Source organism: Phascolarctos cinereus, unplaced genomic scaffold, assembly GCF_003287225.1.
Source record: "Phascolarctos cinereus isolate Bilbo 61053 unplaced genomic scaffold, phaCin_HiC Scaffold_4;HRSCAF=312, whole genome shotgun sequence".
NCBI classification, from domain to species: Eukaryota; Metazoa; Chordata; class Mammalia; order Diprotodontia; family Phascolarctidae; genus Phascolarctos; species Phascolarctos cinereus.
The window spans coordinates 346,998,559-347,017,081 of NW_027555847.1; the positions used below are offsets into that span (position 1 = coordinate 346,998,559).

The 18,523-nt window shown below is 37.2% G+C and overlaps 1 protein-coding gene across 2 annotated transcripts in view; it reads left to right on the forward strand.

The window, feature by feature from the left end:
* Positions 1-16,743: 16,743 nt before the first annotated feature.
* The window catches only part of FGF10 (fibroblast growth factor 10), a 114,608-nt gene continuing 112,828 nt past the window's right edge, over positions 16,744-18,523 (forward strand). Inside the window, exons 1-2 of one of the 2 annotated variants that reach the window (XM_020996711.2) lie at positions 16,744-16,895; positions 17,725-18,500. In XM_020996711.2, the coding sequence (XP_020852370.1) occupies positions 18,152-18,500 (349 nt within the window). In that variant the 5' untranslated portion in view covers positions 16,744-16,895; positions 17,725-18,151. Of the gene's footprint in view, positions 16,896-17,043; positions 17,621-17,724; positions 18,501-18,523 lie in introns of those variants that run through there. The other variant, XM_020996702.2, reaches the window with a different exon arrangement.

Sequence of the window (18,523 nt, forward strand, 5' to 3'; positions counted from 1 at the left end):
TTATCTCTGCTCTCCAGGACCTTACATTCTAGCTAATGATCATTAACTTTTATGAGAAATATATGTTCTACTTTATTTTTAAAAAGGGGGAAGGAAATCCTCCCCCGTATTTGAGTGGCAAGAGGAGAATAAATGGGAAACAAATGAAAAGTAGTCGATTTACTATTATAATCCATATTGACTATTCTCACAAGCACAGATGTGGAAATCCCACCTGCAGCTGGGCCATATTCAGGCCAAACAAATAAGTCCAGCAGTTATGCAATGTAATATGAGCCACTCATAAAGGACTTGATTTTGTAATCCTTATTCAGGCAGTTGTTGCTTTGAAGTTAGTGGACTGAAATCAGGAGTGGGCTATGCCTCCTTCACATTCATGTTTTCCCAACAAAAGCAGGATTTCACCCTAGATGCTGAAAGGCCTATATGAAACATTATTGAAAACATAATTTTGTCACTCATATGGCAATTTGAGGACTTGTGAAAGGACTCTGGACAAGGATCCTGTTGTATGCCAGGAAGGAAACAATGTGTATATGCACAACTAAGCCCTCACAAATAATGACCTCTGGCCAAATAGCTTTGGGAGATCATAGGTCAAGGTGATGGGAGAAGGAAGGAAGAAGAAAATAGGAAAAGGAAGGAGAGGTAAAAAAGAAACTGAAAAAAATAAGAAGTAATTTTTTTGAGTTTGAAGAAAAGAAGAAAAGTATCCTTCAGAGTGTCTCAATGAAGAAATAAATGTATCAGGAATCAGAACTGGTGGTTGTAAATCACAGTCCAGTACTTACTACTTGTGTGACTTTGGGTAATTCACTTAATATCACTGGGAGTCATTTTACTCATCTGTAAAATGAAGACTAAACTGAACGAATTCTAACTCTGAATCTAGGATCTTAAGTACTAAGTTGTTGCTAATATGTACTAACAACAATTAAGCATTACTTTCTCTTTCTCCCTGCTCTCCTTATCCTGCTAAACAAGCAATCTCTCCTTTTATTCAAACTGTTTCCCAAAATATAACCAGTTCTAGAAAGCCATCACATAATCACATCGCATAATTTCAAAGTTGAAAGCAATAGCAGCTGCTATCTAGTTCTACCTATATCCATACAAAAATGCCATACATACTACCAATAAGTGGTCAGGTTTTGCTTGAAGCTCTCTCTAGTAAGGAAGAACCATTTTGCTCCAAAGCAGACTTGTGGATAGCTCTAAATTTAGGGGTCTATTGAAGCCAGCACAAATGGCTTGGGAGAGCCAGTTGTTAAATTTTCCATATGAACGTATATACATCAAAAATTGGCAAAAGCTACAAATCAGGGCATGTCTATTGATTGTTTAGACTTTAGAAAGTAATAGAGAAAATATTGGTTATACAGATTAAACTTAAAAGCGTATCACATGTACATTATTTTCCCAGAGAGCCAGATGTTAAACATTTATCAGCACACTCCTAGCTCTAATTGTCAAAAAGTTTATCTTTACAACAAGCCTAAATTTGCTTCTTTTCAACAATAACCCATTGACCCTCATTATGCTCTCTGGAACCAAGTACAACACATCTAATCCCTCTTCCATGTTTGAACCTTTCTAATATTTGAAAAAAGGCCATCATGCCCTCAAGTCTTTTCTTCTCTAGGCTAAACAGCTCCAGATCCTCCAGTTGATCTTCACATGCCCTAAACTCAAGGGCCTCCATCATGCTTATTGCCCTCCTCTGGACATTCTCCAGCTTACCAATGTCAAGATATTTCAGACTGGTCAGCTGTTACCCACTGTGTTGAACTATCTCTCTCAGCTTTTTGTCATCTGCAAATTTGGTGATTGTATTATTAATGCTTTCATCCAGGTCATTAACAAAAACATTAAATAGCACAGAACTAAGCATAGATAGATCTCTGATCATTTTTCCCCTCTGGTCCACTGTTCCTGGACTTATAAGTTCTAATTTGATCTTCCACAAATTACACTTTAAACCCTTTATGTAATTTTGCTTAACCTCCTTACCTGATATTCATCTGAACATATATTTATTTTACATTTATGTTGCCATATTCTAAATTGATTTTATCATATTTATATACCTTATTCATCTGAATCAGTACTGTCTTAGAAATTAATGTCCTATGCTTCAGGGGATTGTCTGTATTTAATCCTTTGTGGTGCACAAAATAAAATTTACACTGCTGATTTGTGGTCAACAAAACATGCTCTTTGAATAGTTTTTTCTAGCAATAGTACTAGCTTATACTGAGACATCCTTGTCTCTTACTCAGTTTTCTTTCTGTATAATATTACACATTTATAAAACAAATCAGCCTAGGTTAGGATTACCTAGGTGTGTGAACCAGCTTAAACAGGCTCTGAGATCCAATTATTGATTTCCAGCTTGAGACTTTACATTTCACAAGTTGTCAACTGCTACAAATCAAGGCTTAATTTTTTTGTTTTGTTAATTGTCTAGATTTAACTTTTGGTCATCAATTAGAAATATTTAACTATGAACCTAAGAATGACTTTTTAATGAAAAACAGGATTTAGAGATCATTTTATTTAATTTTCTCCTTTTAAAACAGATGAGGAGGTTGAGACCCAGAGATAATGAGTGACTTGTTCAATATGGCTAAAGTTGTTAGTAGTAGAGCTGGGGTTTGAACCCAGGTTCTCTGTCTCCAAATAAAGTGCCCTCACTACTATAAGCCACAGCTATTTCAGGGGTGTGTAAGAAGCCTTTGTGCTTGGAGGACACCTTCACCTCAATAAAAATGAATATTTCATAAAGGAAGGAACAGGTCTTACTTCAAGATGTTGTCATTCCCAAATGATACACCAGTTAAATTCTTCCCTGAACATGTATATATTATCGTGTAGATTCAGCATTAGGATAAATTAGCTAAGAAGGACCATGTAAAAACCCATCTCTACCAATAAAAAATGTTCCTAACTACTATAAGCAATTATAATTCAAACTTTTTTTAGAAGTTTTTATTTGGGATTTTCCCTTTATCAATTGTCACTTGCATTTTTTTTTTGCAGTTCACTTCATTTGACTGGAAAATAGACTATGTACTTGTTTTGCTTAATTACATTTTTTAAAAGATAGTAATTTTTATCTGGTTTGGATTTTTAGAAATCAGGTTTGTGCTTTTTTTTTTTGAAGATGAAGTCACTTTTTAAAGACGTAAAAACATTTCATTAGATCTATTTTTAAGTAAAGAAATCCACTAGCAAAGACCAAGAATAACTAGAGTGTTAGAGGAATAAGTACATCTGAGATTTATATAATACTTCACAGTTATAAAATGCTTATCTTAGTTAATTCTGTCAATAATCATGTGAGACTGGATTTAAAATAATAAGTGTTTCATGGATGACCAGCCAAAGCATTCATTAGCTAGTGGTCAAGTTTTTGATGATATGGTTTGCCTTATGTGGCTAGGTAGGTCCTCAGACAGCAATCTGTCACTAGAAACATCCTCAAAACATTTCCGTCTTGGTAGAGCCTGACAACTAAACATCCATGCCGTGCCATGTGGCAGAATTAATCTACATTTTAGGTAAAATGACTTATCTGCCATAGGATCTTGGGCAAGTCTGTGTACTGTGTGCTGAAATAAAGAGTGTGAACTTGGCTCAGATCCCAGCTCTTTTACTTGAATCACGTATCTCTCTGAGTTGTCTCTTCTGTAAAGTGAAGGGGCTAGACTAGTTAGCCTCAAAGTTCTTCCTTTTCTAAATCCTGTCATCCTTTTAAATGACCTGTTCTCCATGTTTGCTTCGATAGATCCATTTTCAAAGTTCTTTCAAGCCCTAAGATTTTTTTGATTCTATAACTTGACCCAAGGAGACTTGAACCCAGGCCTTCTGACTCCAGAACTGTAACAACAACAATAGCTGCTAGCATTTATATGCAGCTATATTCTAGGCACTGTGCTAAGTACTTCACAAATATTATCACATTTGATTCTCACAACAACTTTGTGAGGTAAATGCTATTATTATCATCATTTTACAGTTGAGGTAACTGAGGCAAACAGAGGTTAAGTGATTTTTCCCAAGGTCATACTGTAAGTACATGAGGCATGATTTGAACTCAGGTCTTCTTAACTCCAGTTACAAAAAGCTCTCTCTTTGCATGGTGCCATTTAGCTATTCCTTCTACTACACTCTATTGTATTTATAAAATTTGATACCTAGATCCCAACTATAAATACTGTGTTTGTATTAATGATAAGAGTTCCTCAGAGCCAATAAAAAAATGTATTGCCTGAGGCTTGCAGCAATCCAGAAGGAATTAGTGTTAGCCTTATGTTAAGTATCTTTACAGGATGACACTCTGAATGTATGAAGGAGATACAACCAAGGAAGTAAAGAATAGGATCTGTGGTACCACTGCATATTGTGTGCAGCCTTCTGGCCTTAGACAAAATTTCCATGAGGAATCTCAAAATTGTTTCATTGCCATAAATTTGAAAGACTCTGATGCTGTTGTTTCGGGAAAAGGTGGAGAAAAGCAGGCAATGTGTTTACGCAGTTGGTTGGATTTTGAATTGCTTAAATAACTATACCCAGAAGAGCAGGTGTTAATGGTCCAATATTATCTTGGAAAGAGTTCTCCAGTAGAGTCCTTCAGGGATCTGTGTTTCGTTCCATGCCATTTAACATTTTTTTTGTCAGTGAGTTGGATACAGGCATACATAGATGGCATGTTTATCAAGTTTGCATATGAAACAAAGCTAGGAGAGTGAGTTAACATATAGGTGAAAGTCAGGATCTCAGAAGTTCTTGATAGGCTAGACTATTGGGATGTCTCTAATGAGATAAAATTTAATAAGAATAAACTTAAAGTCTTATGCTTGGATCTAAAGGCTCAAATTTCAAAAATACAAGATGAGGGAGGTGTGGCTAGAATAGCAGTTTATCCAAAAGAGATCTGAGGGTTATAGAGGATTGAAAGCTTAATGAGAGTCAAAAGTGTAGGAAAAGAAAACAAAAGGCTAATGCAGTTTTGGGCTACATTAAAGGTGGAAGAGGCAAAAAAAAAAGTCAAAGACTGGAAAGGCAATGGTTCTACTGTACTCTGCCATGATCAAACCCCATCCAGAGTATCTCAGTTCTGAGTGACACTTTTTAAGAATGGCATTGATAAGTAAAAGGTATCCAGAAAAGTAATACCAGAACTATATAAGGCACAGCTGAAGAAAATAACAATATTAAGCCTAAAGAAGAGAAGGCAGTGGGGACATAATAGCTATCTTCAAGTATGTAAAGAGTTGTGTGATGTGGAAGTGTCTCAAGGAAATTACCTTTGGTTTTTCAACTTCTCTTCAAAATAATCTGTCTAGAGGTTCAAAATAAAATTCCATGTCATCTTGTTTAATAATAGGTGCTAATTAATGCGTTAGTATATATTTAACAGTGAAAGCTTGTGTAGTTGTTCATTCTATTTTTACTCTATCTAAAGCCCTACAAAATAAAATGCAAGAGGAAGCTGGACGTAGAAAGTTACATTTTCACAGCTGTCACTTAAAACTTAAAAATTTTTGGAAGTAGGATAGATAGCATAATAGAGAGAGCACTAGACTTGAGGTCAGACCATTGTAAGGGTTCTGACTCAAATATTATCCAGGTGACCATAGGTCAAGAGTTCTTAATCTGAGAGCCTGGACTCAGGATTTGGGGATAAATTTCAAAGGGTCCATGAATTGAATAAAAAAAAGTATTTTCACTAACCTTTATTTTCCTTTGTAATCTTATATATTTTATTATATTTTATGCATTTAAAACATTATTTTGATAAAGGACTCATAGGCTTCACTAGACCATCAAATGGGTCCATGGCAGAAAAAAATTCAAAATTGCCCCAAAATAGGCAAATTACTTAATCTCTCTGGACTTTAGTTGCTTATCTACAAAATAGGAACTGTAAGACCTGGACTTGCTTTACAGGGTCATGGTAAGGTAATTATTTTGTAAATCTTAAATCTTATGTAAATGTACACTATTATATGCTGTGTTTAGATTTCCCTGGACAACTGCAGTAAAAGTCCAGAAGACAGTGTCATGTAACTCCTATTTCCAGGCTGAGTGTGAACTTCACACACACACACACACACACACACACACACACACACACACACTCACACACGCGCGCAAATGAGGAGAACTGTCAGTATTTATAGAATTTTAATGATTAATTGAAAACCAAATACTTGTTTCCTTTTCTTCTTCCCATAATAGGAAATGCAACACTTCCAAGTCCTAACCAGTACAATGACTTTATACCATCCTGTGAACTCTTTGGGGAGACATAAAGTCCTAGGGAAAGCATAGAGGAAGGATGATGACACATTTATTGTAGCATGGGGTGTTTCCAGAGGCCCAAAGAAATAATTTACAAATGGTGAACTTGGAAACTAGTTACTAAACCTTCTACTATTGAACCAGAATTGATGCAACTTTTAGACCACATGGTTAGAGCAGAATGGACTTCAGATACTGTGGAGAGCCTGCTCAAGGGAGGAATTCTCTTCTCCGTAACCAATGAGTCAATCACGACATCCTCAGCAGCACAGTGGAAACAGTGGCAGACACTAATCCTGGACAGTAGGTTGTTAGACAGATACAATCAGAAGAAACTGGATATAGAAAAACTATGGCATTTTCAAGGAGGTGTCCCAGAGTTTGAGGATGTGGTTCAGTGGTGGAGCAGGTGTATTGTCTGTAAGGCCCTGGATTCTACTCCAGCCATCTTCATCTACTTTGGAAGACAGTAAGTAAGGTACAATGGAAAGGAAAGAGAAATGGATTTCAAGTCAGAGAACCTGGGTTTAAATGCTGGCTCAGCTACTTTTTACTTATCTGACCTTAGGCAAGCTCTTCAACTTATCTGAGTTCAGTGCCTGCATCTATAAAACAAGGGGGTTGGACTGGATGAATTCTAAGGTATTTTCCAATTCTAAGTCTATGGTCCTACAGGAAGAGAATTCTTTGAGCCAGAGCCAAGGCATGCCACCAAGGTGATGCAGGACTGGCAGGGCATTGATGCAGAGAAAGGCAGAAGCATTTTGGAGGGTCTCAAGGGACCTACCTTTAACTTAATCAATTCCTTGAAGACCCTTGAATCAGGCTTCACATCTTTGCAAGATCCTCAAATGTCAATTTGGTGGTTCTGACATCACTTATCTGTGTGAAATTCCTCCATATCACAGGGAATAGCAAAAGTGATTTCAGACAAAGCAATAGCAAAAATAGACTTAATTTAAAAAGATAAAAAGGGAAATTACACTAGGCTTAAAGACATCATTAACAATGATTTAATATCAATACTTAAAACAAATGCGCCAAATGGCGTACAATTACATACTTAAAGAAAAGTTAAGTGAACCACAGTGAGAAACAGACAGCAAACTATAGTAGTTGCAGAAAACAATTTACCTTTTTTAGACCTAGAGAAATATAATTAAATAAGAAAGAAATTAACATCCTTAGTAAAACTTTACAAAACTTAAATACAATAATCTCTGACATTTAATCAATGGGAACAAGAAGGAGTATACATGACACCCTTACAAAAATTGACCATGGATTAGGACATAAAAATACACAAACATCAGAAACAAATGCAGAAAAGCAGAAAATCCTGACCACAATAAAAAAAAATTATATTCAACAAAGGGTCATTGAAGAAAGGATTAAAATTCAATGGGAGACTAAATGACAATTCTAAATAATCAGTGGATTAGAGAACAATTATTAAAATTAGAGAACAATTATAAAAATTATTGCAGATAATTTCATCAAAGAAAATTATGACAATGAGACAACATACCAAAATGTTTGAGCTATAGCCAAAGTAGTCCTTGGGGAGGGAATTTATGTTTTTAAACACTTTCACCAGTGAAACAGAGAAAGAACTGACTGAAAATTTAGGCATGCAACCACAAAAACTAGAAAACCAAAAACTTTTTTAAAATCATTAGACACTAAAATATAAATTTTGAAAGCCAAAGAAGATATTAATAAAATTAAAAAAAAAACATGAACTAACAAATAAAATCAGGAATATTTTTTAAATAGATGGAAAAATAAAATAAACAGTTAATTTGATTTTAAAAAGATAATTGCCAGTATCAAAAAGGAAACAGATAATTCATAACTGAATAAAGGGAATTATTAGAAATTATTTTATCCAGCTGTATGCTACTGAAGTTGACAACTTAAACAAAATGTATGAGTGTTTTAAAAAAAATATATCAAACGACCAAATTAACCAAACAAAACATAAAGAATTTAACTCAATCTCTGAAAAAAAGAAATTGAAAACAATAAAGGAACCTCCAAAGGGGGAAAACAGGAAGAGATTTACGTATATATGTGTGTGTGTGCCCACATGTATGCAGGCGTACATGTATGTATATGCACATCTATAAATATATACATATATGCATGCATATATACATATGTTTGTGTTTAGATATATACATAGAACCCTTGTTTTCATTTATACAGAGAATTCTTAGATAAGGAAACTCTTTTCAAAGATATAGGTTAGAATTTTGTGTGAATTGAACATGAAACACATGCTTATATGCATATATAACATATATAATTGTATCAAATATACAATTATATCAAGATAATTATAATCTGTTCTTAATATGTAATTAGCAATTCTGTGGCTGATTAAACTCTATGTGGTCAAACAGTATATGTTAGAGGCAAGACTTGAACCCACATCTTTGTACACTAACACACGTACCTCTAAATTCACCTGAATTTGATTTATAACAGTCTGGTAGACCACGTAAGGAACATACATTTTAAAATGAAAGCACTGAACTAAGATTTGATAGATAGACAACAAATATGGTATAGATAGATGAAATCAGCAGTGCCTTTAGCATCACTTTATTTTACAAATGAGGAAATTGAGTCTCAGAGAGGTGAAGTAATTTTTCCAATGCCACACAGGTAATGTGTGTATGTATGCATATGTTCTATTTTTAGAAAAACTAAATGTCCATAGTTAGGTAGATAGTATATAGAATGACATGTGACTAATGAAGTTATTACAAGTCATTCATGTCTACATAGTCATAGACCAGGGTAGCTGTATCAATTTGATTGCTCTTATTCATAAAGAATTCATTCCCTATTGGAATAGAGGCATTTAACTATCTTAGCTAAAATGCAACAATTTAGTATTGTAGGTGTAGCATGCACCATGCCTTTTAGTAACCTGAAAGTATTAAAATTAATATTGTTGTAAAGAGGTTTTTATTGTACTTGGCTGAGAAACTTGCATTACGAAAACTATTTCTACTTCATTGTCTTCTTTCTTAGAGTGTGGTGCAGTGTACAGGGAACTAGCCTCAGAGCCAAGAAGGCTTGGGTTCAATATATCGAAACATACTGGCTGTGTGATTCTGGGAAAGCCACGACCTCTCGGTGTTCTAGGCAGCCTGATAATACTATAAAATCAAAGAGAAGGTGTTGAACTCTACTGGTAGAGAGAGTTTCCTCAAACTGGGAGTTCCCTATATCAATGAAATAATAGTTCCATTCCCAATCCCTATCCCTATCCAGTCTTTCTCAAAAGTATTATGCAGTAGTTATTTAATACTATTTAGTATAATGTTCATGAATTAGGATAAAGTTAATTTTTGGATGTCAAAGGTTTCAGATTAATTTTATAGGGTCATCAGACTTAGAGGTACAAGAAATAATATTTTAGTCTAACCATATTGTTTAACAAATGAAGAAACTGAAGCACAATTAAGAAGGTTAAAAAATTTGTTCAAGATCACACAGGTAGTAAATAGCAGGGCTGGGGAATTTAAACTCAAGTGTTCTGGCTTTAAATATAGAGATTTTTGTGGAATTGCAGAATCTGAGTGAAGGAATGTTATTATTGAGCACATAGTCCAACCCATCCATAAAAGAAATCCCAGGTGCCAGAATACACTACTCTGGAGGCAGTACAGCTCTATTTGTTAAGAAGTTTTTCCTTGACATCAAGCCATAGACAAACTCTCTTCTGAATGCTACAGCAAGGTGGTAGTTATGGAACTGACATTATTTTGCTGGATGCTAATTTCCACGTGGACCTCTCAGTTTTCTGAAATACATGCAAAACCAAACAGTTAAAATGAAACAATTACATTTACCACATATTTTAAGGTTTACACAAATTATTTCATTTCATGCTTACAAAAGTGTCATGAGGCAGATATTTCTGGCATTGTTATTCCCATTTTACAAATGAGGAAGCCAAGGCTCAAAGGTTAAGTGTTTTATTCAGTCAGGGTCACATGGCTAATAATCACAGTCCAGAGTTTCCTACCCCCAGGTAACAGCCCCATTTCCACAAGGCCACATTGCCTCAGTTAGGTACTACCTAGTTGTTTCAAAAGGCAAATAATCTGAGACTGTCAATAATACAATTTTATCTTTGTTTAAAAGAAAGGTAATGTGTTCCAACAACACAATAAAAGTCATAGGGATACTCCCTGGTAACATGTGTAAGGAAAACTACAATAGGAAATTTTCATTGAGGGGATTTTTTTTTACAATTTTCTTAATATTTTATTCTAGAAAAAAAATCTTCATAACCAGTGATTTAAAAAAAAATATTTCAAAGGAAAGTGACTTGCCAAGCAGCTGCAGTCCTGTTTTTAGGTAAGCTAGGTGGTCCATTGGATAGTTCTGTGAGCTTGGTTGAATTCAGGAGGACCTGAGTTGGAATCTGTCCTCAGTCTATGACCATACCTACTAAGTTTCAGTGTCTCTCCTGTAAATCAGGGGAATGAACTAGATTGTTTCTACTGTCCCTTTTTCAGCTCCAAAACAGGGAAATATTTTAAAATATGAACTCAAGTAAATTTCCAGAATACACACTGAATATGTTATATGGGAGTTTGAGGTAAAGAGGCTAACCAAGGGATTAGGTTAAATTTAGAGGAGGCTCTTTCAGGTAACAAGGGCAAAGGTATGGGAGGACACCATCAGGGGACCTGTGCCAGGGCAAATTAGGCTCTAGATTCTGAAACATTTGACACAGGCTTCTCAGCAGCTGTGGGAAAGGATCTGCTGCTGCAATTCAGCTTGGAGGTAAAATCCCACCCAGATGTGATTTCCAGGTCCACTTCCCCCAGAATATCTCCCCACCTGCTGACCAATGCCACATTCCTTTAATAGGAGATAAAGTCTTTCATTACACAATTAGAGATAAAAGGCTTAAAATGCAAATGTTGGTTCAGATAACACATTAAACTCATTCATACTCAAGTACAATCAGTCTGATTGTACAATCAGATAAGTTTAAACCCCTGCTATCAAATCCTTTTGGTTTGGCAGTGGGGGAGGGGTAAAAAGAAGTGAGAAGCATTGAGTACCTGAAGTGAGGAAAAGGGTTTCTACCAAGGCCCAAATAGAAAAGGCACAACAATCAGAGACTGGAGACCCAGAAAAGAAACCTAAAATCATGGGTGTAGAGTGGGAGTCTAGAAAGGGATTTCAGAGATTACCTAAAAGATTACTTTTGTTTTACAGATAAATGAACTGAGGCCCAGAGAGGTTAAGTGATAGGTAATAGAGATGGAATTAGAATTCTGGCTCAAAACCATTGATCCTTCCACCATAATATGCCACCTCACCATGAACTTAACTTTACCAATGGCTGACCTTATTTAAATTGGAAAGGGACAAATAGAAGCCCTGTGAGGTAAGAGATAGATAGGTAGATTAATAGATAGATAGATAGATAGATAGATAGATAGACAGACAGACGGATGGCTAGATGGAAATACACAGAGATAGATGCATATATATTTGACAGCATGCACTTGTATTTCTCTAATAACTTCTGAAGATTTTTCTTTTTATTGTTTTAACTATAGAGAAAGGATTCCTGACCTTTTCTGTGTGTCATGTATCCCTTTCAAAATCTGATGAAAACTATGGAACCCTTCACAGAATACTGTTTTTAAATGTATTGCATATATAAGATTACAATGAAAACCAATTATATTAAGATAGTTATAAATTTTAAGTTCACAGACCCCAAATTCTTAATTTTATTGGTAAAAAAAAAGTTATCAAGGTAAAAGGATAATGAGAATTTTTGTGCAAAGAGGGGTATTTTCATTTTCCTAGCTACATTTTCATGCTCAGAAAACAATATTAGCTCCATGGATGAAAGGTAGTCAGGATGCTACAGGGCTAGGCTTAATTTTGGACTTTGCAAAAATCTTTACTTAACTATTTGACACAATAGTTATTCTTTGATTAAGTCTGAGGCTTCATGCAAATGTGTCATCCCATGCTCAGAAAATTTGTTAATTTGGAATCTGACTTTCCAAGATGGCAGACCTCTCCTAAAGGAAAACCCTATACCACTAAGACAAGAGTCTATGAAAACCCTAAATGTATCTTGTAGTATGTCTCTGTCCCTGTTCATGGCATGGAACTTTGTAGAAATTTCCTCTTTACATAGAATATAGTAGTAACTGTGAGTACTTATTATTCATTGCTCAATAATTAAACACTGAACTATTTTGTTAACTCTCTTAGGTTAATGTGGTAGAGATGCCTAATTTGACTTTGAATAAATTCAAGGACCTATCCTTAAATGTAAAAATATGTGTGGGGGTTGAGAAAGAAAAAGGGGAGGATACAGAATGCAGAAGAGAATTGGAAGAAACACGCTTTTCTTCTTCTGCCTGATCATAATTATGACCTTGACACCTTAGAAAGGTGATTAGGGATGGGGAAAGGAAAGAAGAGCAATAGAGAGGTTTACTAGGATAAACCAAATTAACCAGGAAACCTGAATTCTTTCAGATTCCAGTTACGCTATTGAGCTCTTATGTGACTTTAGGTAGTCTATTTAAATTCTCAGAGCCTCAGTTTCCTCAACTGTAAAATGATAGGTTTGAATTAAGATGATTTCTAAGGTTCTTTCCTACTCCAAAATACTATACTTCTAAAAATAGCATCCCAAGGTGCTGGGAGGAATGTCACTAAAATCATAAAAGAAGTAAAATCTTGCATGTTTGCATTGCTTCAGATTATAGCAGATAGAATGTTGGACTTGAAATTAGGAGGGCCTGGGTTCAGATTGTGCACCAGACATGTCATAACCCTGGGCAAGTAATTTCAGTTTCCTTTCTAAAAACTGAGGTGGTATTAACAAGAGCAAGATTTAGTACCTCAGTAACAGGTTTCAACTCAACGCCCTCTGCAGTCCCTTCCAGTCTTAAATCTAGAATCCTATGATCTCCTTCCACCTCAAGACTGGGCAAAAAACAACTGCAATCACCACATCATTCCCATAAAATGTTAGCATTTATAAAAAAGAACACCTCTTACCCTAGATTGCAATGTGAGTAGACTGTGGGTCTTCATGCATTCGAAGAGGGTTCAGCTTCAAAATGAGCGATTCCTGTATTTTGGGACTTGTACTCTCTAGGGTTGTACCATTGATTCAAAAATGAGGACTGCAGATGTCTACATAGAAGAGCTTGTCTAACTTTCAACCTGAGTTATTATTATTTGTAGCAGCTTACTGACACTGCCAATAACATCACAGTTAATAGAATACACACACATATCTTGTAATTGACCCACTGATAGTTCTGTACAGCTAAAATCATCCAGGAACAACAATCCTGAAATGTCTACTTAATGAGCAGAAAAGCTACAGAAGCACCTCGTAATGTAAAACCAGATTGTTTTTCAGCTCCTCATTATTTACACATTAAGGAATACTTATTGGCTGCAAAAATCTTCCTGAAAACATTCTAACTTCTCAAAATACAGTTTTGCAAAAAAGAGATATTTATTCTTTTGGATTATGGTTGGATCCAAGATGATTGAATAGTTCAGGATCCAAGGATGATGCATGTGTAAACCTTGCAGGGTTTGGAGGAGGGAGAGAGGGGGGAGCCAACTATTTTAGAGTGAACTAGTAGGTACCATTCTAATTGAGAGCTTGTACTGTCTTTTTCAGACTTAGCAGAGAAACAATTAATAAAGGAACCCATTAAGGCCTGATTATTGCTGCTAAAAAGGGAGGTTGAATTTCAGTCCTTTGAAGTAACTGAGAATGATTCAGGCCTCATTACAGAGATATAATCTACATTCATACATTTATGTTAGTGATTCAAATCTATTGGGAGAGATTGAATTCCGTTAAATAGTGCATCTTTCCTGTGGAACTTTTCTCAGGCTTTCTCAGGCTAACCTAAGAGGTGACCCAACAATACAAAGTAGTGGGGTATTTAGGGATTCGACTGTGGTATAAAAGAAAGGCTATACAGAAGAGAGAAAAAAGAATGAGATATAATCTAAAAAGCTATGTCAGCTTTTCATTTGGGCTGTTTTGTAAATGCCCTTCCTGTCATCACACAGTAGAGAAAAGACTCTAAGGGCATTTCACAGAATGCTAGCTCTGGAAGGGACCTTGGAGATCATCTTGTACAACCCCCCTCTCATCTCATACAATCCTTTTACAGGTGAGGAAACTGAGGCCCAGGGAGATAACTTGAGCAAGATCACACTACTAATCAGTGGCAAAGCTGATGCTTGAACTTTAAAAATCTTGTGTGTGTGTCTATGTGTGTGTGTGTGTGTGTGTGTGTGTGTGTATGTGTGTGTGTGTGTGTGTGTGTGTGTGTGTTTTAAACTCTAAGTTGCCATCCTATTAAACACTGTACCTGGAATAACCTGATTTTAATATTTTCTTTAGGAAGATGCTATTTGGACATAAACACTAACATCTAACCAATTGGACACTTCAAGTTGTACTCTGGGAACATAGAACTCCTGTATATGCATGTTGGAGGTGAAAGAATTCTCCATGGAAGGGGAGGATTGGAAATGAGGTTATCTGGCCTTAAAAGGAGAAAATTAAGTTTTCAAGCAAATGACCACAAAACTTCAACAATATTCTTGGTTCCCAGTGCAAAGAAACTCTTAAACAATAATTTCCCATGTTTTGCAACTTTTGACAACAAGGAGCATTATTTTATGGTTTCATCAAACAGAACATTTTTAAAACACGTAGTTTTGATTAGATGTTGATTCAAACATTTGGATTCAACTGTGCTCCTGGGCTGAAACTCAAGTCCCTTAGAAACTCTACACTCTGTTTCAGGCATTTGTCAATCTAGGTATAAAACAGTGAACTAGGAGACTGAAATTAGCATTCTGGGTCATTTTAAAGTCACTACGCTTTAATTAAAGAGCAATATTTGGTTGACGCATGTTTTTTATTTCCTTCACTTTCCAATTATTAAACTACAAAAATCAAGTCTAATTAAATTAAACCCAACAATCTTCTCTGGTGTTCACCACACTATTGAAATCTTATGAATAAGTATTTGGAGGACCATAAACAATGCAATTAAAAATACCAATTTTAGCATTAAACTGTTTCAACTCCAGCCGTCTTAAATGCCACCCTAGAACATAAGCATACAAACTAAACTTAAAGCTATTTTTTCAAGTCAGTGAACAATATAATTGAAAATCATTTCAAATTTCCTTGTGAAGTTAATATCATTTAAAGTCCATTTTAAGAACCGGATTGAACATTTCTTTCGGTATGTTATGCTGTTTGTAATGAAAATGCTATTATTCCAAAGGCACAGTAGAGACATACAAGCTATTTTTTTAATTGCATAAACCATACAGATTTTTTTTCCTTTCTAAACCTCAGCTGTCTCCAAACAACAGTCTTTTGACAGAAGATTGACTTTTATTTAACGAATTGCCCATGGTTAGTTAGGTAGGCTATCTGAATGGTAGACATCCAATAGACATCCGAGTACTACTGGGCAATCTTGGATTCCTTATTACGAATAACAGAGACCACTACAGCATTTTACGAACGGATCAATTTCTGGCAAAACTTTTCCCCAGTTCGGAAATGAATTATTCTTTACCTGACATGTATGTATGGCAGTAAGTACAAACCTTGAAAGGACGAGGGGAGGAATAGAACTGGGAGAAAAGGAAAAGGGGGGCGGGGAAGGAAGGGGCAACTCCTTTTAATGACAGAGTTTGTTTTAGTTTGTTTATTGTAAAACAGAGTTCCTTAAACATTAAATTTGAAGATGGAAAAAAAAACCGCCCCTTTATGGCAAAGTGCAAAGGAAATTGCATAGAAAACAGACAGCAAGGCATTCAGACAGATTTTATGGTAAAATCTTTGCAATCCCAGTAAAGTGCCATTTGCTTTGAAGTGCACGCGTGATTCAGTAAATGACTCATGTTAGCAATTAGAAATTGGTCATTTGGGTCCCTGATTTCATTTGAGGCAAGAGAGGGGCGACTTTAAGGGGGCCGATAAATCTCTCTCGGCTTAAAAGGCAGAGCGAGGCTAAAGTGTGAACTTTTTATTTCAGCAACGGAAGCGAGAAATCAGTGATTCATTAAAGCAAAGACCTCCTTGGAAGCTGGCAGAAGAGGAGGAAAGGAAACTAATTATGTCCTCTGTGTCCTCTTCCCCCCCCCCTTCTTTTCCGTGCTCGCCCTGACCAGGGTAACATCTCCTTTTGAGGGTTTGTCGGAAACATTTTTTTTTCCCTCTCCCCCTCACCCCTTTCTCAAAGAGAGAACGAAAAAAAAGTCAGCAAAGCAACAAACTCCAGGTGGCTCTCAAGCACTTCACTGCCAAAAAAACAGTCTTACGCTAGAAAACAAGTCAGAAAGGCAGAAAGGGGCTCCCTAGAGGGGATTGGTTCAGGCTGGAAGACAGCAAAATTAGGAAAGCATGAGTGTACAACGCACGCTGGTGGCCAGTGTGCAGAAGAACGTTTTAGGAGCAATTAGGGAGAGTCAAAGGAAGCAGTGGCTGGTGCCTCTTCAGAGGCGAGGAAGGATAGCGGGTACGCAGCTCCTGTCTCTAGTTCCGCTGCAAAAGCACTATTCTTTCCCCGGTGCTCTGAATCTCCCTAGCTCTCCATGTCTCTTTCCCCCACCCCAACCCCCACTCCTTCTTTCCCTTCCCTCCGTTTCTCTCCTCCCTCTCTCTCCCCCTGGCGTTCTCTCGTCCTCGCGTTCCCTACTGCAGAAGGTTTCAGATGTCCCACCGCTGCTTGACCCCCCCCCCTTCCCCTCATCTCCCCATCCTGGCAAATAAGATTTGACCACCAGAGGCATATCCCACCTCTGGCTTGTAATCATTGACATTTGGGCTACAGCCTTCAACCTGTTTACAAGCGGTCTAGGGAGGGGGGGAAAAAAAGACAATCCAAAACACCAATCACCACCACTCCAAACAACAAGTTACTTTCTGGAGGCTTTCAAATCAACAACTACCTCCACCACTAAAAACAGAAAGAGAGAGAGAGAGAGAGAGAGAGAGAGAGAGAGAGAGAGAGAGAGAGAGAGAGAGAGAGAGAGAGAGAGAGAGAGAGAGAGAGAGACAGACAGACAGACAGAGAGAGAGAGAGAGAGAGAGAGACAGACAGAGAGAGAGAGAGAGAGAGGAAAGCAACCACCGGCATCAAACTGCAGCCTTCAGAGCCCACAACTCGGAAGCAACGGGCTTCTTTCTGTCTACAGCTGGGTAACTGGTTGTGGGGCTCAGGATAGAGAGAAGGAACAGAAGGTGCTAATCTCCAGAGGGGCTCAGGCATCCCCCTCCCCAGTCCCCACCCCCGTTCTCTTTGGGTTTCGTTCATTGTGCTGTCATCTGTTTTTTTTTTTTACCAGACTTTTTACCCCCATCTAACATGGTGAAGAAAGGAGTGAAGAAGAGAACAAATTAGCTACTGGAAAATCTTGTGTGAAGGAAGGAAGATTGAGGGCCACAAGCAGCAGCATCTACCACTGCCACCCAAGTGACACCGCTTCCTGGGAAACTACAGAGGCAGAGCACAGAGAATTTGAGTGAGAGAGAGAGAGAGAGAGAGAGAGAGAGAGAGAGAGAGAGAGAGAGAGAGAGGTAACCAGCCGTTCAGAGGTGATTTGTGCCCCTGAGTTATGGATGTTGGTGCGTTCACTTCAGGCCAGATCAGAGCTCTGAGGAAGATAGCCAGCAGCAGCCAACAGCAGCTTTCTACTCGCCTTTTACCGGGTTTTACCCTTCCAGTATGTTTCTTCTGATGAGACATTTTCTAACGCCGAGAGTTTCAGTACAATGTGGAAATGGATACTGACACATGGTGCCTCAGCCTTTCCCCACCTGCCCTGCTGCTGCTGCTGCTTCTTGCTGCTCTTCTTGGTGTCTTCTGTGTCTGTCACCTGCCACGACATGGGCCAGGACATGCTGTCACCGGAGGCCACCAACTCTTCTTCTTCCTCTTCCTCCTCCTCTTCCTCCTCCTCCTCCTTCTCCTCTCCTTCCAGCGCAGGGAGACATGTGCGGAGCTACAATCACCTCCAAGGAGATGTTCGCTGGAGGAAGCTGTTCTCTTTCACCAAGTACTTTCTCAAGATTGAGAAGAATGGAAAAGTCAGCGGGACCAAGAATGAGAACTGCCCATACAGTAAGTAACAAATACAATCTTGT